Below are 18,594 nucleotides of genomic sequence, written 5' to 3' on the forward strand. Positions count from 1 at the left end.
GGATAGAGACGTTGGCAGCGGCAGCAAACCTGCTCCCAGATGTTGGTCTGAGTGAAAGCTTCGTCAGGGGGGTGGCCGGAATGACGCCATCGGGCAGGAGGAGCAGGTAGAGCAGGCAAAGGAAAAGTGGTGGTCGCCGAAGTTGGCGGTAATGCATCGCAAGAAGAGAGCGGCACAGAGGTTCTCGAGGTGTCACCGGGGTGGTCTTGCTGGCATGCCCAGCAGCTCTAGGAGCTTGGTTGGTGGTCGCCTTTGTAGCGTCTCCCCAGGTCATTCGGGTCCTTTGGGCGCTATCGGCGGCTTGGCGTGCTCCCTGTTGAGCAGGAATCGCTGGGAAGCGGGGATCCTCTAGAGATGTGTTCCATCTCCGGGATGGGGTTTGAGTTTCCTCCTGGCAAGCCCATTCCATGGGTTGGCCTGTCATGGCGAATCGGAGTCCCACAGGGACCTGTAGGAAGTGAGGGACTGGAAACACACCCCTTTTCCCAGGAGTTACACGGGGGGGGGGCCGGGTCCCGCCAGGCTCAGTTTTTTAGAAGCGGATGGCGGGAGATCGATCGAGTTCGAGTGTTTAGAATTTAATATAAGAAGGAAGAAGGCTTGTTTCGCAGCCTGTGAAGGTTGCTTTTAATGCAATCCTCCTGGGGGGGTCCGCCTACTCCTCTTTCTTTAGTTTGTTGTTTGACAGGGAGGGCAGGAGGTAGATGCGACCCTGGTAGGAATTGGCTTCAGAAGCGTCATCAGGGATGCACGTCAAAGGCGAGGGGTCCGAGCCTCGAGGGGAGGGAGCAGGCGAGGTCCTGGGGATTGTGGGTATGCATGCTTAATCAGCAACACAAAGGGGGCTTTGGAGGCGCCTTTTGGGGGGATGGGCGCATCCGGGGAATGAAGCAATAAGGCGATTAGAGGCAGATTTCTCGCACACACAAAGGAAGAGAAAAGGGGGGGTTCTTTTGCAAGGGATTTGCACTTCACTGCGTGACCTTGGTGAATTTGGCCTAATGCAGAAGAAGCTGGATGGTGCTACAAATTTTGTGATCAATTCATCTTGGAGGAATTGCCGTCTGGCCCGAGAACTCCAACAAGCTCCTTAAGGGGCGGCTCGACCGACTGGCGCCAAGACCTGCAAGCTGAATTCATACAGCTGCCCTTGCGCTTTGGCAAACACCACCCACCCAAATCATGAAGTGGATCTGTGTTTGCAGCAACCCCTATAAGTTGGGGCCTGTCCTGGCAGTGCTGCGGTACCAGGACGGGCCCAGATTTTAATCTCAGGGAGGGGCTAGTCAGCCAATTGGCCCTCCCGCCTCTACTGGTCGAAAAACAGAAAGAGAAAAGGAGGGGAGAGGGAAACAGTTTCCTTACCAGGAGATAGAGAGTGAACTTCTGAAGTCACAGTTGGGGATCAAGCTGATCCGTGGATGGCCTTACACCATCCCAGACCAAAAGTCGTTTTGACCTGACTCATGAGGTCCCTTCCCCACGAAGATTGGCGTGGATGTCTAAGACGATGGGGCGGACTGTGAGCTGCCGCTTCGAGCCCTGGGCTGTTGACCCGTGGCCAGGGCGGATGCTCCGTCTCGCCGGGTTTGTCTCCCCCACCCCAGATGTCGCGGGCAAGCCTCGAGTGCGAAGCCCGCACTGGTCGGGCCACTTTCGGCTGCTCTGATAGACGGTAACATCAGCAGCCCGGTGTCCACCAGGCCCTTGAACTTACATCCTTCTATGGCGAGAGCTCCCAGGTATGGGCGGGAGCTCCCCGATAAGGCGTGCTTCCACTGCTGGGCGACGGTGGTGTAGGCTGCAGCCATGTTGGCTGCTGGGGCTCGTGAGCCTTAACTATTGGAGTTCGGCAGCGGAGCAGCGCGATGGGGGCAAGAAGAATCCAGCTGATGCGCAGCTGGCTCCGGCAGAGCTTAACTCCTGTGGGATGTTTGTCCAGACCTGGAGATGGATGGGTCCTTAGTGCGTGGAGCCGATCACTCCGGGGACGATGAACAGTCCCTGTTCAGCGGACAAGAAGGCCTTTGGCAGCACTAGCCCAATTGTCCCGGTAGGGATGGGCTCGTCATACTGGGTTAGAGGCTGACAAGAAGCCTCGTGGGGAACTTAAAGGGGAGATGGGCTGGGTGCATCGCGCAGCCGCAGATGCCAATGGAGAAGGGGTGGTTTCGGCAGGGGCCTTGGCGTTTTGGGTCATGCTCTAGTACTCTCCCCTCCTTTGGTCCTGGGCTGGGGGGGAGAGGCAGCCCAGGGGCGGGGAGATTTCTCCAGTGGGAAGCCTTTCATGGCAACGCGCTGGGCACCGGGTGCTTAGGTGGCCTTCTCCTCCTGGGGGAGGACCCTCCTCCACATCCCGCCAGGGGTTGCTCAGGCCCCCCGGGCTGCCTACACTCCCTTCGGAAGTGGGGTCCGGGTCTTCGCACTCGCAGTTAAAGCAGTTATCCTGAGGCTGCACTCCCGCCGCGGTGGAGAGTGCTGCGGCGAGGAGAGAGCTGAAAAGCTTGGTGGGCTGGAGGGACCCGATGTCCTGGCAAGCCTTAAGCATGTCGCTGAAGCCAGATTCAGGATTTTTTTGCCCCAGGCCCGTGGATCGCCCTGCGGCACTCCGTGGAGGCGTTCTCTCTTTGCGAGGCGCGATGAGGGGAGCCTTCCGCTTTGGGCCTCCTCGCTATGCTCACCTGTCTCTTGTAGCGCTTCCTGGAGCCTGTTCACAAACTTCGGCATAGGAGCTCTTGGGGTTTTGGCCGGATGGAGGAGAAACTCTGGAGTTGGCTGGCCGGGCGTTAGGGGACCTTAACAAATGCCTTATAGAGCACTCAGAAGGCGACCGTGAAGTAAGTGGCCTCCAGGCAGTGACTTCGCCAATCTGATCGTTGGGGTTGGCGAAAAGCATGAAGCCGGTTTAAAGCTGCTTGGCTGGCGGTGTAGGCGAAGCCGCCCGGTGGCTACTCTGTTGTTGAAGGCACTGCTGGCGGAACTCACTTCTCCCAGACCACAAATTGTGCAGGGCTCAGGAGCATCTGCGGTAAAGGTGGTCTTCCAGTCGTCTGGAACCATTAGGTGGGTTCCTTGCGATGGCCCTCCAGCATGCCACCTCTCTAACGGTGAGGGGGGGGACTAGTGACTCCCTACGTCCCGCATTTAACTACTTCGCGGAGACTCAGTGAGGATGTTATGAAAGCTTAAAGAGGCGGTATTTTCGATTAACCCAGCGAATGACGCCCACCTTCCCCCCCCTCAGTATCTGTAGAAAGTGGGCCGGGGCACAATGCAAGAATCTCGGCATCGCCGTCTTCCGTCAGGGTTTCTTTTCTTCTGCAGATGTCGCGGGCTAATACGTTCTGCGAGAGTTTTGCAAACCAGCGCCCCATTACGATGGGCGCTGAGCCAGCGAGAGGTGCAGATGGCTTCAGGAAAATGAAGGCGGAGCAAGGGGAGGCGGCTTTGGCTGAGGAGAAGTTTTGAATCTGGGTGAAGGAGCGAGGGGGGGCAGAAGGGAGGACGAAGCGATCCAATTTAGTGGATAGAGAGAAAATTCCGTGGGTTGAAATTGCCCGAAGGTGAAAGATCGAAGCGAGGGCTGACCTACAGCAAAGGGGAGCCATAGGTGCTGCAGGCTGATGGCGACAAAACATTGTCTCCACGTCAGTAGCAGCGTTTGACATTATCGGTACCGCTGAGGCTCTGTCGCTTGAGAAAAAAGTGCGCCCGATGTTTTCCCAGTCCTTAAGATTCAATGTCCCCCCTCTGGGTACCATGGACACTGAGCTTCAATCTCCTCAACCAATTTCGGCGCCAGCTCTCCCTTCTCTTTACTGGGGACCTCTGCCGCATTTTAAGCTAATGCCTTTCAGTTCGATCAACGATGCTTGTCATAAGCCCTGCTTTTGCAAGCTCCCCATACCTCACCGTGTGTTCCGTCGGACGCAGAGAGGAAGTGTCCCTAGGACGCCGATGTCTCTGGATGCGCCGGATCAGAGGACGGAGTGCGATACCGAAACGGTGGTCCCTGGATGCGCCGGATCCAGCCGGACTTCGGTATCAGCGGCCCCTTCCCCAGGCTGACGGTGAAGACAGGAGTGGAGGTTCGAGGATTCCCGGGTTTCCCGGCGCACCAGCTTGTAGTCGACTCCCACCGCGGTCAAGCGTAAGAACGACGCGTTTTTTTTTTTTTTTTTTTTTTTTTTTTTTTTTTTTTTTTTTTTTTTTTTTTTTTTTTTTTTTTTTTTTCTTGCAGACGCTGGAGATAACATCTGGTGGAGATCGCCAGCAGCGGCGGAGACCGGAGGAGTCCGTGTTCCTAGCCGGAAGTCTCCCGGTCTGCCGGGTTCCTGGGCACCTTTTATTGTTATTCTATTGGGTGCGTGTGGGAGGAGGAGGAGGACCGGGGAGTTCCGGCGGAGAAGTCGGGAGGGTCGGGAGATCATCATGTGATGCATGAATCTCATCTGGCTACGTGCGGAGAGGAGCGTAAGCGTCTGAGCCTAATCCTCACCTGGGGGCAAGACCATTGTCCCTGCGCCCGGTGATTGAGCCAGGCAGTTCATGACCCGTGACTCATGGGGGGATGAGGAGTGGGGGTGCGGTGCGACCAGCAAGGCCGCAGGTCCGTTGGCGTCCCAACGTTCTACCACGGTGCTGCTGGGTCAGCAGTGCATTACTACACTTAAAGAAGTAAGTTTGCATTTGCTAACTGGCAGCCAAAATAATAGTGGCAACCGGTTGGAAAGTTGAAAGAAGTTCCAATGCAGAAATTTGGGAGGAAACAGAAAGACCATTTCTGCACAGCCAATTAGAGCGTTGTGCCGTCGGTGTTACTGGCAACGCTGCAGCAACGGAGCGTTCGCATGGGCGGGCGCTCCGTAGACAGGAAGTGCATCGGCTGAACCCCGGCACTTCGCATGGCTGTGCTTTGCAAACGGCGTTCTTTTTTCCCTAGGGTAGACGTCATGGGTGTCCGGCGCCAGATTGACCAGTGTGGGTGGCTATTGTGGGGGACGGGCTCTGCAGCACCCATTCTTGGCAGGCGCTTTGCATCACAGCAACTGCAGAGCGCCACTGTTGAAAAGACATGCCCGAGTAAACCGTTGCGGGCCCGCTGAAGTGTTGCTACAGCGTTGTTTCTGCAGAGACAGCCATGCAAAGTCTCCACTTATAACGCTGCTTTTACCGGCTTTTTTTGGCCTGTGCAGAAACGGCCTGAGACGGCTACCAAAGAATCTTGTAAACAGTCAGTCAAAACATGAGTTTGATGAGACGTGGGAATTGCAATTTTTATACGTGGCTGAATCTTATATTATGGCTCCCAATCTTGATCCTCTTTGATCTGAGATTGCAAATGCCTTAACAGACCAGGTGCTCAGGAGCAGCAGCAGCAGCAGGCCCTTGCTTTCACCTCCTGCACGTGAGCTCCCAAAGGCTGGACTAGATGGACTCTCGCAAACTGGAGCAGCTTCCTTATGAGGAGAGGCTTCAGCGTTTGGGACTCTTTAGTTTGGAGAGGAGACGTCTGAGGGGGGATATGATTGAAGTCTATAAAATTATGCATGGGGTAGAAAATGTTGACAGAGAGAAATTTTTCTCTCTTTCTCACAATACTAGAACCAGGGGGCATTCATTGAAAATGCTGGGGGGAAGAATTGGGACTAATAAAAGGAAACACTTCTTCACGCAACACGTGATTGGTGTTTGGAATATGCTGCCACAGCAGGTGGTGATGGCCACTCACCTGGATAGCTTTAAAAGGGGCTTGGACAGATTTATGGAGAAGTCGATTTATGGCTACCAATCTTGATCCTCCTTGATCTGAGATTGCAAATGCCTTGACAGACCAGGTGCTCAGGAGCAGCAGCCGCAGAAGGCCATTGCTTTCACATCCTACATGTGAACTCCCAAAGGCACCTGGTGGGCCACTGCAAGTAGCAGAGAACTGGACTAGATGCACTCTGGTCTGATCCAGCTGGCTTGTTCTTATGTTCTTAATCAGTTATAAGTGATTGACTGATTTATGCCACCTAACCCTGGACAACTCCCTTTTGTGGAACCTACCTTCCAACAGCCCCTGGGGGGGTGGTTTTTGGGGTATTGGTTTTGATTGCTTTCAGGTTCATTTTTATAAGTTTATGATGATGTTTTTATTGTAATGCTTGATGCATTTTTATATTGCGTAATCCGTCCTGGAACAGATTTGAAGGGCAGAATAGAAATATACCAAATAAATAACTTAATAATAATAATACCAATGGAGATTAAAATTAGATTCAGAGGAACTAAATGAATAGGCTAATATGTTACTAATATGTTAGCAGCCAAGGCTATAAGCAGTTGTTTACCTGATACATACTAGCGGGCGTTCATAATTAAATAGTTGAATGCAAGACGAAATAAGGAAGATTGAAGGTTCTTTCCCCTAAAATTTGTATCCCATCTATATTTTGTTGTATGATTTGATGTTTTTTCTATAAGTTTATATTTTAGTTTGTGTTATTTTTATCCATATATAAACACAAACTACTGTATACACACACACACACAATACGAAATCTTGCAGATGGTTCTTGTTGGCTCCGTCATAAAAAAGGGTACTACAGAGATGTGAAATAATTGAGGGGACGGCAGAGCTTCTCTACAAGGAAGGGCTCAAGTATTTGGAGTTTTTCCATTTCAAGAACTTTTCCAGACACGTATGCCCCTTTGGAATTCTGACACGCACGGAAATAGGCCCAGTCGCAAAACGGCTGCCACGGGAGGCAGGAGGCCACCAAATGTCCAGGAGTGATGAGGTTACGAATAACTTCAGTGGTAGCACTTCAACATTTCGGACAGAAGCTTGGTTTAACAGGGACACCCTTTAAAAATCAACAGCTTGTTTAAATACACTTTCTTGCGTATGCACAATGTGAGCATCGGTATTGAGCTAGCTGGCCTGACCTGGGGACGGAAGGAAAGGGGGCACCTTTGGGTCATTAAAAGGGTGCTACAGGAACCAGTGTTTAGAGCTGGCTTCTTCTAGGCCAGGGGTCTGCAACCTACGGCTCTCCAGATGTTCATGGACTACCATTGGCCAATTGGCCATGCTGGCATGGGGCTGATGGGATTTGTAGTCCATGAACATCTGGAGAGCCGCAGGTTGCAGACCCCTGTTCTAGGCCATGCTGCTGAGTCCGATACTGGTCCAAATCCAGAGCTTGACAGCCTTCCCCTTGTGGAGGGGCTAAACCCGTCTTTCCATTAAGCGGGAGCTCGTTAGCACCTAATGAACGTTAATTTGCTCTAATTGAGCCTCACCTTTTTTTGGCCGGGATGGAAGAGATAATTGAGCTGTTTTGCCCGCAAGCCTTCGCAGCGGGCTTGTTAATTATCTCCACAAGGTGCCCCCTGGAAGGGAACATTAATCAGGCCCGGTTAAGGGGGAATGGAAGATCCACGATTCCGGACTGCCCAGGAGCCACGAGCCACGCTGGATCAGACCAGAAGTCCCACCGCCAACCAATTCGGCAACAGGGCCCAAAGCAGCTGGCAATCAGAAGTAAACATGGGGGGTTCCTTTTCCATTAGCAGCAGAAGCTCTCTCCTCTGCATGTTTAGAAGAAGCAGCGTTTGGATTTATATCCCCCCTTTCTCTCCTGTAATGAGACTCAAAGGGGCTTGCAATCTCCTTTCCCTCCCTCTCCCCTCCCACAAGAAACACCCTGTGAGCTGGGTGGGGCTGAGAGAGCTCTGAAGAACTGTGACTAGCCCAAGGTCACCCAGCTGGCGTGTGTTGGAGCGCACAGGCTAATCTGGTTCACCAGATGAGCCTCCACAGCTCAAGCGGCAGAGTGGGGAATCGAACCCGGTTCCTCCAGATTAGAGTGCACCTGCTCTTAACCGCTACGCCACGCTGGTCTTCCAGTAAGGACGCGGGATAAGCCTGGCCTGATTCAGAGGAGATCTGTGGGTGTTATCCTCCCCACGCCCACCTGCACAGGTACGCCGGATCAAACGGTATTTGGCTAGATTTATTTCATGTCCAAAAGCAGTAGAAGAATCCACGATCATGATGTTCTTCTGGCAGCAGACCCGTGCCATCGAGTTCACGGGGCGGGGGGGGGGGGGGGCTTCCCACGCCACGCGAGAGGGAGCAGAAGACCACCACCTGCCCTGGTAACAGCCTGGCTGGAGAAGAGGCCTCTCAAACCATCTGAACGGCAGAACGTCCAACCCCCCACCCACCCCGCGTTGTCCAATCCCCTGTGCCAGAGAACCGTTCCCCTTTCACCAGACCACCAACCCGACTGCCAGCGTTCCAGCCTTCCCCAAACATTCTTCTCCCCGGGTTTTTTGGAAGTGGATCCTGGCTGATATGGGCACCTCTTTTCGCAAACCAGGCAGAGCCCAGCTGGCCACCTTGACCACCATAAAGAAGCAGAAGGGTAGATAGCACAAGAAGCACGAATGATTCGAGCCGGTTGACGAAGAGCTGGCTGGAGCCGGGGGGCCCAGATCCATCAGCCAAACAATCCAGGAACTGCAGGGTGACTTGTGGGCACCGTACTGCGCCTGACAAGACCTCAGGTGAGATCGTCTTGGGGACAGGAACGTTTGGCAGAGCGGTCCGGTCCCCTCCAATAGCCGGGGACTCGCAGTCGCCCCGTGTCCATCCGTGCCAAAAACCAGCACCCCCAACCCCGCGTGCGAAACCGGACGCTCCTGAGGGTCTCCGCCACCTTGGGTCCTTGTGCAAAATAGCCTGCCTGAGGCCACTGGGCGGCGAGCAAGGTGGGTCCGGAAGGAGGGAGCCGTGCTCATAAGATCTGCTCTGTGCTGGAAGCAGAAATGTCTAAAAGTCTCCAAGCGGCGTATGGGTTGAGTTCGTCCGGGTCTCGGCAGAGGGCCCAAACATACAGCATCCGCAGCACTTTGTCCTGGAAAGAAAAGGGAGCCGGTATTACTGGTGGAGCCCAACAACTCTAGAAACCTTGGCATGGATAAGGGTCATAAAATATTGGCTGCATATACATTTTCTAGTGGGATCCAATAGCTATATTCCCTCTCTGTTATCAGATCACTTTATTTCAGAATGGTATACTTTGATCTTTAGAAAGGTTGAAGCTATTGGTTTCCCCTTGGAATCACTCCTTATGCTCACAAAGGTGGAAGCCTTCAGACTAGTTAAGCATAGGCTCTTGGATCTTGATTTTCATAATTTGACTCTTGCAGCCAAGACAACCTGTTCTCCGACTACATTATTAATCCCATGCGAGCGAGGAATTATGGCAGCATATCTTCGTCTGCTGATTAACCCCACCCAGAGGAGAGCCTCGGCTACTGCAAGATGTAACGTGCTGCCATCAGCTCTGCTGGAGGGAAGATTTAAGAATATGGAACGTGCTAAAAGAGTTTGTTCATGTGATAGGACTACGGTCGAAACACTTGACCATTCTCTGTTTCTATGCCCTAAATACAATAAGATACGCATGAAATACATGAATTCCATTTTCTTGCAATGTTCTCAGCGGCACGAGTGTTATAAGATACCCAATCTCCTGAACAGCTCTGATGTGCTCTTTTGTGAAACTGTTGCAAATTTTATACTGGAAATTAGCAATTTTAACTGTATTTCTTAACCTTGTTTTGTTTTAAAATTTTGTCCTGTTTTATAGGCCAATAAAGGCTTGTGTTGGTGTGTTGGTGTACTGGTGGAGCCAATGCAGGCCAGAATCTCTTCATCAGGCAGCTCTCTGGTGCTAGAATGAGAAAGTATGCAGCACGCAACGTAAATTATGCAGTAAGGAGACCAAAGGAAAGAAACGTTGCAAACTTAGCTGCTACTATCTGAGGTGCGCTCCCCCCCGCCCCCCCGCCCCCCTTTGCTTTGCTCCCTGGCTCTCTTGCTCCCTATTTTTATAATCTGTTCTTGCACAATTATTGCTATTTTTAGGGAGGAGTTTGGTCGCTCCCTTCTTTTTGGGGTGGCTTTTAAAGGAATTCGGTTGCAGGACGCCATTTTTATTGTTACTGTTTTTGACCGCTGTTTACATGGTTTTAACGAATTTTAGTACATATGGTCACTATTGTGACCCTTGTTATATATTGTACATAGATGATGTTGTGCACCGCCCAGAGCCCCTTGGGGATTGGGCGGTCTATAAATTTAAATAAATAAATAAATAAATAAATAAATAAATAAATAAAAAGCAGTTGCTTTAACTTATAATAAATACAAATAAATACAATCAATAGTTTGCTACACAGTTGTGATTTTTACATTTCAATATCCAAATCTGAACTGTCACATTCAGTCCATGCCTGTATCAGAAGTTTTAAAGCGACGACCGTCCTCCAAATGTGGAAAATACCCTACGTTAAGCAACTGCTTATATACACTGCACTTGAGGTGATGGTTTCAGGGTATACAGAGTTACTTGCATATATTGTTATCATATGTTGATGATGCAGCCAGTAGCAGCTAAGTTTGCAATGTTGCTTTCCTTAGTCAGGGGTCTGCAACCTGCGGCTCTCCAGATGTTCATGGACTGCAATTCCCATCAGCCCCTGCCAGCACGGCCAATTGGCCATGCTGGCAGGGGCTGATGGGATTTGTAGACCATGAACATCTGGAGAGCCGCAGGTTGCAGACCCCTGCCTTAGCTCTCTGGTGCTAGTCAGAACCACTTGCAATCAAAAAGTAGTATGTGGTATTGGGTGATACAAGGGAGGAGCAGTTATAGATTAGGGAGAGAGCTCAGTGAAAACAACCTCCACTAGCAGGGGCAAGGAAGAGTTTTGGATTCATATCCCCCCTTTCTCTCCTGCAGGAGATTCAAAGGGGCTTACAATCTCCTTGCCCCTCCCCCCTCACAACAAACACTCTGTGAGGTGGGTGGGGCTGAGAGAGCTCAGAAGAGCTGTGACTAGCCCAAGGTCACCCAGCTGGCGTGTGTGGGAGTGCACAGGCTAATCTGAATTCCCCAGATAAGCCTCCACAGCTCAGGCGGCAGAGCTGGGAATCAAACCCGGTTCCTCCAGATTAGATACATGAGCTCTTAACCTCCTACGCCACTGCAGAGCCATTCTCAGCCCAAGAGCTCCAGGCAGTGAACTCTTCTGAGCCGAGTGGCCTGCGAACCCAGGAGATGGCGGCAGAGCAGAGCTCCGCCCAGTGAGTCAGAGCGGCTCCCACCCTGGGGAGTCGTCCCTTGGCGTCGAAAGTGGCAGACAGATAAAAGTGAACTTCCCGTTGGGGACGGTGCGAAGCCGTCACAGTCTGCTGTTCCAGGCCTCAAATGTACTATTAAAAAACAATGACTAGCTGGGGAAGCTCTCCTTGAAGGTTTGCAAAGCACAGAAGGAAACAGATCAGCTCCTGCGTTCATGCAATTAACAGGAGCACCCAAATTACATTTGTGTGTGCCAAATGCCGTCAAGTCACAGCTGACGTACTTACGGCAACCCTGTAAGGTTTTTGTTTGTTTGTTTGTTTAATTTTATTTGTATATACAAAAAACAAACATATGGGTCGAGTCAATCTCCGACATCAATCGTCATTATAATTTTACACTATCACATATATACAATCTTTAAAAATATAAAATATATATTAAAAAAACTAAGTAGACTTCCTTGTTGTAGTTCAGGAGTTAATTTGCCTTTAGAATATGCATACTATTTCATTCAGTAATCTATATCTCATTTTAATCTCTAGGTTTCTTCCTAAGAGCTTTGCTTAAATTTTTCAGACTTAAATTTTATCTCGATAGTTGTCACGTATCCAAATAATTAACATTTCAAGATAATTAATACAAGTTCCTCCTATACAGTTATAACGTTAATTAAAATCAAATAAAAAAACAGATGACAAGATCAAGCATACAAACAAACAAAAATCACAATCGCCATGCTTATCGTGTTTCATTTTACAGCACACTCATTGGTCATCTAGTTTAATTACAAAGGAGAAAAAAGTAAGAGAATTTTATAGTTTTATCAAGTTTACTTTCTCGACATTTTACATATCCGATCTTATTGCTTTCATTTGTTGTTTCTTAAATTTATTTCATTTCAATTCTGTAAGGTTTTTAAGGCAAGAGACATTCAGGGGGAGGGGTTGCCATTGCCGGCTTCCGCGTGGGCTGAGAGAGTTCTGCAGAAACTGTGACTGGCCCAAGGTCACCCAGCAGGCTTCATGTGGAGGAGTAGGGAATTGAACCCAGTTCTCCAGATTAGAGTCCCTCACGCATGTGGCGGTGTGGGCACCTGAACCTGATTCTCCAGATTAGAGTCTGCGCTTCTAACCACTACCCTGTGTTGGCCCTCCAAATGAAATTTACATCCATCATATATCACAGTGGTGGCGAACCTATGGCACAGGTGCCAGAGGTAGCACTCAGAGCCCTCTCTGTGGGCATGCACAAATCGAGTCCCCCCCCCCCCCCCACACATCTAGGCTGGCCTGGGCCGCTGGGCTCGATTATTAGCATTAAACCTAAGACCTAGTTTTGGGGAAGCAGTATAGGTAACCCTGTTAAGCGCTGATAAACCGAACAAAAGCGTGATCCTTTACCTGGGAGTAAGCTCGGTTTCTGGCAATGGGGCTTGCTTCTGAGTAAATCCTCCTAGGGTTGTGATTCACCCATTGGAAGAGTTGCACGGTTGCTTCAAAGCAAAGCCATGGACTACCACCAAGCTTACTCCCGAGTAAAGTACGCCTCAGAGCCAACCGTTTTTTCTAAACAAAAACCTCAGTGTTCAGGTGAAATTGCCGTGTTGGCCCTTTGCGATAAATAAGTGGGTTTGGGGTTGCAATTTGGGCACTCGGTCTCGAAAAGGTTCGCCATCACTGATATATCAGACTGGCTTCCAAAAGGAATCAAAAGTCACCCTCTGCAAATCCTTATCACAAAGACCACGGACCCTGTTCTCTTGCAGCCAATTTGCCTGGCTTTTGGCAAGTGCCCGTTTTAACTTCTCTACTGCATCTTTGTGATAACCGGTGACCTCTTTAAGACATCTCCACTCGCTTCAGGGAGCCTGTCAGCAAACAACTAAAATAGTTAAGTCACCATCAATTAGCAAGAAAAACACGGTGACCGATGACTGGCCCAGCAGGACGAGCGGGACCAAAAATGGCCGCACTTGGGCTTTGCACAAATAAAAAACCGTGATGTGAGATTCCTGGTCTGAATCGTTCCTGGCAAAATTCTCTGAGGACCGACAAGACATGGTTAGATCTCAGCGTGGTGCAGTGGCTAAGAGCAGGTGCACTCTAATCTGGAGAACCAGGTTTGAGTCCCCGCTCTGTCACTTGAGCTGTGGAGGCTTATCTGGTGAACCTGTGGAGGCTTATCCTGTGTCCTTACTGGAAGACCAGCGTGGCATAGTGGTTAAGAGCAGGTGCACTCTAATCTGGAGGAACCGGGTTCAATTCCCCACTCTGCCGCTTGAGCTGTGGAGGGTTATCTGGTGAACCAGATTAGCCTGTGCACTCCCACACACGCCAGCTGGGTGACCTTGGGCTAGTCACAGTTCTTCTGAGCTGAGCCCCACCTACCTCACAGGGTGTTTGTTGTGAGAGGGGAAGGGAAAGGAGATTGTCAGCCCCTTTGAGTCAGCTTACAGGAGAGAAAGAGGGGATATAAATCCAAACTCTTCTTCTTCTTAATATCCCTCTACTATACATGGGACAGGAAAGGTAAAGGCCGAGGGGTTTGGAAATACAGGGGCGTGACTCCACACCCTAGGACAAAATTGGCCCCTGCGGGTCTCTATTAACCAGGGATGATTTTTAACCACACAATTAACTTGATTTTACCAATTCATCTTTTTAAAAAAAAAAGACTTCCCAGCCCTTGCGAACAGCAAACTCCTCTGCTCTTGTCAGTGCTGGTATGATTAATTTCCACATTCAAATTTATTTAAATTAAAACAATTATCAAGCTTTCCATCAACCCACTGCCCAGCAATTAAGCAATTTAATTAAACGTCTCTACCCCACGTTAATGGATCAGCGAGTCCCTGCCGGTTGACAACTGTGAGTGAAGCGCTGCCATCGTTGGTGGGAGGGGACAGATGGCAGGCGAGAGAACGTCAGAAGGCAGATTTCTGCCCAGGTGGTCCACAGGTGGGAGTTTTCACTTACTGGATTTCCTTCAACCACGACCCCTTGCTGGTTCTCGATCACCATGACCAGCTGCGCTTGGAAAGTGATGATCAGCACTGGGCCCTGCTCCATCATCTTACCCATCGCCAGCTACAAAGAAGAAAAGAGGGAGGGAGGGAGGGAGAGATTGTAAGAAGCTACTCCACAAGGGGGTGCCCACACAACCATAGAACTCCCCAACAGTCCACTGAGGGAGGAAGACGGTGACGATTGAAGATGCTGCTGCTGCTGCTATTAATAATAATAATAATAATAATAATAATAATAATAATAATAATAATAATAATAATAATAATAATAATAATAATAATAAGAAGAAGAAGAAGAAGAAGAAGAAGAAGAAGAAGAAGAAGAAGAAGAGGAGGAGGAGGAGGAGGAGGAGTTTGGATTTATATCCCCCCTTTCTCTCCTGCAGGAGACTCAAAGGGGCTGACAATCTCCTTGCCCTTCCCCCCTCACAACAAACACCCTGTGAGGTAGGTGTGGCTGAGAGAGCTCCAAGAAGCTGTGACTAGCCCAAGGTCACCCATAATAATAATGATGATGATGATGATGATGATGATGATGATGATGATGATGATAGATAGACAGATAGATAGATAGATAGATAGATAGATAGATAGATAGATAGATAGATAGATAGATAGATAGATAGATAGATAGATAGATAGATAGATAGATAGATAGATAGATAGATAGATAGATAGATAGATAGATAGATAGATAGATAGATAGATAGATAGATAGATAGACAGACTGCCCAATTGTAAGGAATTCCATAGAAGCAGAAATAAAAGGCTTTTTGGGTGTAAAAGACCGTTTATTAAGACATCTTAGAAAGCTCACGTACACGCAGTGGCAGGAATGACACTTCCCGCCAGAAGCACAGGTTATAACTCTATCCATCCCATCCCCCTCCCAGCTTCCCATGGGAACGGAGACCTCATCTCCCTCGCAGAGATAAGGTCTCCGGCGGAGGAGCTGGCCCATCGCCCGGGCTGTGGAATGTAGTCAAGGTCAGGCAGCCGACCCGCTCACCAACACCATTGAATCCTTTACACCAATCCTCAAGGAGCTCTGGGCGGAGTACAACGACGAATCCAGATACAATACAATACAACAGGCCAACTTGCTGACGATTCCTGGCCCCTCCATGGTGCGGCTGGCCTCTACCCAGGCCAGGGCTTTTACGGCCCTGGCCCCGCCTGGTGGAACGCACTTCCATCAGCTATGCGGGCCCTGCGGGATCTTAGTGACCCCTGCAGGGCCTGTAAGACCGCATTGTTCCACTGGGCTTTTGGGGCTGCCTCAGGCTACAGCAGGTTCGCCAGACCCAATTGGGGGCCTCAGCTCACTTGCAGGGCAAACTGGCCCTCTCTAAAAGCTGGATCTGGCCCCCGGGCTGCACATTTGCCCTAGCCAAGACTATTTCCACAACCGCCTGCTGAGGAAGGCAACGGCAAAGGGCTCTGCAATTCTGCTGTGAACCAACTGAACGGGCAACACGAAGGCCTCGCCCAAAGGCCTCCTCTCACTAAAGTGGCACAGCAGGTAAAATCGCTGGACTGAGGGAACTCGGACCCCAATCGAATCAGGAATCTTGCTGATGAAGAAGAGTTTGGATTTATATCCCCCCCCCCTTCTCTCCTGCAGGAGACTCAAAGAGGCTTACAAACTCCTTTCCCTTCTCCCCTCACAACAAACACCCTGTGAGGTAGGTGGGGCTGAGAGAGCTCCGAAGAACTGTGACTAGCCCAAGATCACCCAGCTGGCGTGTGTGGGAGTGCACAAGCTAATCTGGTTCATCAGATAATCCTCCACAGCTCAAATGACAGAGCGGGGACTCAAACCCAGTTCTCCAGATTAGAGCGCACCTGCTCTTAACCACCGCACCACTGTTGCTCCAGACACTCTGCCGTCCTCCAGACCGCAGGATTATCGAGAGGAGAAAAGGAAGAGCCATGAACCCCACAGCAAAAGGACAGAATAAAAACGTTGTCTGATTATTCAGCTCAGTCAGTCAGCCCAAGTTGCTGGGGGCGGGGTGGGGGAGTGGGGGGACAGTTCAGTGACCCTCCAGAATGACCCTTCCGACTGAAAAAATCCAGAGCATTTTTTTAAAAAACAGATACATTTTAGAGAGATGGTATAAACCAGTGGTTCCCAAACTTATTTGGCCTACCGCCCCCTTTCCAGAAAAAAATATTACTTAGCGCCCCCTGGAAATTAATTTTTTTAAAATTTTAATAGCAATTAAACAGAAAGATATAAAAGCGCATATAATTATTACAAAACAAATAAATAAGACTCACCAATTACAGTCGCACTATTTGTTAGTTAACTTTAACTTGTCACAATATCACAACAATCTAACTTAAGAGTTATATTACGCGTAATAATTACGGGAAATCTCCTGATTCATCGCGTGCTCCAAAATCTGCTGGTAGTACTGCCAGTAGCCAGTACTACCGCTGCCGTTCCAGGGTTTGGCCCTGCGATCGACCAATCGCACGAGTGGCAGTTGCCCGCAGCAACGCTCGTAGTGCTCACGCGTTTTGGAACGGCAATTCAGTGGCACCACATGAACAGTAGCAGTGCGCGATTGCACATACCTCAATGCAAGTGAGGGAGTGTGCGGGAACCGAGCCAACGTCCAGTACGTTGTTCACAGAAAAATTAAGCGTTATGAGCGGAATACATAAATCAATTTTTCTAAATCTTCTCTTCTTTCTTTTATGCTTTCACCGCCCCCTTACAGTTATTCATCGCCCCCCAAATGCACCTGTGGCCATCACCGCCCCCCCGGATCGCTGCAGGGCCCACCAGGGGGCGGTGGCGCCTACTTTGGGAATCACTGGTATAAACTCCTGGGTGGACACACAGCCTCCGGAAAGGGGTAACAAGTGCAGGGTGGAGGGGTTGCTGGGACGCCTATTGAGAAGGAGGGATTGTTGGGACTGTCCCTGGAGACTGGGCCCCTTTGTTGGGGGGGGGGGGGGGGAGATGCTGAAGTTTAGGCAACTACAGTTGTAAACCCCTCCCCTAAGCCAGCAGGTCGCTTTGATTTTCACTGGTTCCTCAGCCTGCCATTCCACAATCTTCACCCACTCACAGACCCCAGACCCCTCCTGCCTTAAGCTCTCCCACACCCTCTCCTAAAGCTGCTGCAAAGCAACGCGGGGGGTTGAGAGGGGGGAGAGCCAGGGAGCTGAATCATTTTTGCATCTTCCTCCTTTCTGATCCACCTTGTGGCTCTCTGTTGCCAGGGAAACGGACACGTTGTTTTTCTCACCAGCCCCAAAGTGCGTCTCACGGAGAACCGGGGTTGTATGGAATGCCGAGTAAAAAGCCCTTCTGGAAAGACATCTCGGCGTGGCAGGCCAGAACCAGGCTTCTGCCAGGCTCAGGTAGAAACATCGCAAAGGTGAAAGGCTAAACACGGCCCTGGCAGTCTCCCTGCTGGCTCTCTCCCCGCCTGCAGGGCATTGGGAGATTTCTCTTTTGTTTGCTTTATTTCCAGAGAAGGAGGAGGAGGAGGAGGAGGAGGAGGAGGAGGAGGAGAAGAAGAAGAAGAAGAACAAGAAGAAGAAGAGGAGGAGGAGGAGGAGGAGGAGGAGGAAGAAGAAGAAGTAGAAGAAGAAGAAGAAGAAGAAAAGGAGGAAGAAGAGGAAGAAGAGGAAGAAGAGGAAGAGGAGGAAGAGGAGGAAGAGGAGGAAGAGGAGGAAGAAGAAGAAGAGGAGGAAGAGGAGGAAGAAGAAGAGGAAGAAGAGGAAGAAGAAGCGGAGGAAGAAGAAGAAGAGGAGGAGGAGGAGGAGGAGGAGTTTGGATTTATATCCCCCCTTTCTCTCCTGTAGGAGACTCAAAGGGGCTTACAATCTCCTCGCCCTTCCCCCCTCACAACAAACACCCTGTGAGGTGGGTGGGGCTGAGAGAGCTCAGAAGAGCTGTGACTAGCCCAAAGTCACCCAGCTGACGTGTGTGGGAGTGAACAGGCTAATCTGAATTCCCCAGATAAGCCTCCACAACTCAAGTGGCAGAGCTGGGAATCAAACCCGGTTCCTCCAGATCAGAGTGCACCTGCTCTTAGCCACTACGCCACTGCTGCTGTCGCTAGACCTCCAGACGGCTTTGCTGAGTCCAAAAGTCAGACCACACAAACACGTTAAAAGAACTAGCATCTCCCACACACCCTGGTTCTAAATTCATATATTTTCTCAAGGACCAAACTACATTTTTCACCTTCTAGGGTCACATTTCATGACGACACACTGAACAGATTAGCATTCGTCAAAGAATCCAAGCAACTTCCCTCTCCCGAAATGGCATGGCAAAGTGTAAAATGTACCATCGAATCCTCACGCTGCTTAGACCAGGACCTCCTGGGCCATCACGGGAGTTCCTATTTATTCTAAATTCAACATCTCGTGATTTGTCCCTTTTAATTGATGTGG

General features: G+C 50.1%; 1 protein-coding gene across 1 annotated transcript in view; it reads right to left on the reverse strand.

The window, feature by feature from the left end:
* Positions 1-7,985: 7,985 nt before the first annotated feature.
* Positions 7,986-18,594, reverse strand: part of TIMM44 (translocase of inner mitochondrial membrane 44) — a 31,103-nt gene continuing 20,494 nt past the window's right edge. Inside the window, exons 10-11 of the mRNA XM_048496600.1 lie at positions 14,123-14,233; positions 7,986-8,909 (exon numbers count right to left, since the gene is read on the reverse strand). Of these exons, the coding sequence (XP_048352557.1) occupies positions 8,790-8,909; positions 14,123-14,233 (231 nt within the window). The 3' untranslated portion in view covers positions 7,986-8,789. The remainder of the gene's footprint in view (positions 8,910-14,122; positions 14,234-18,594) is intronic.

Source organism: Sphaerodactylus townsendi, linkage group LG05 (genome assembly GCF_021028975.2).
Source record: "Sphaerodactylus townsendi isolate TG3544 linkage group LG05, MPM_Stown_v2.3, whole genome shotgun sequence".
Taxonomy (NCBI): Eukaryota; Metazoa; Chordata; class Lepidosauria; order Squamata; family Sphaerodactylidae; genus Sphaerodactylus; species Sphaerodactylus townsendi.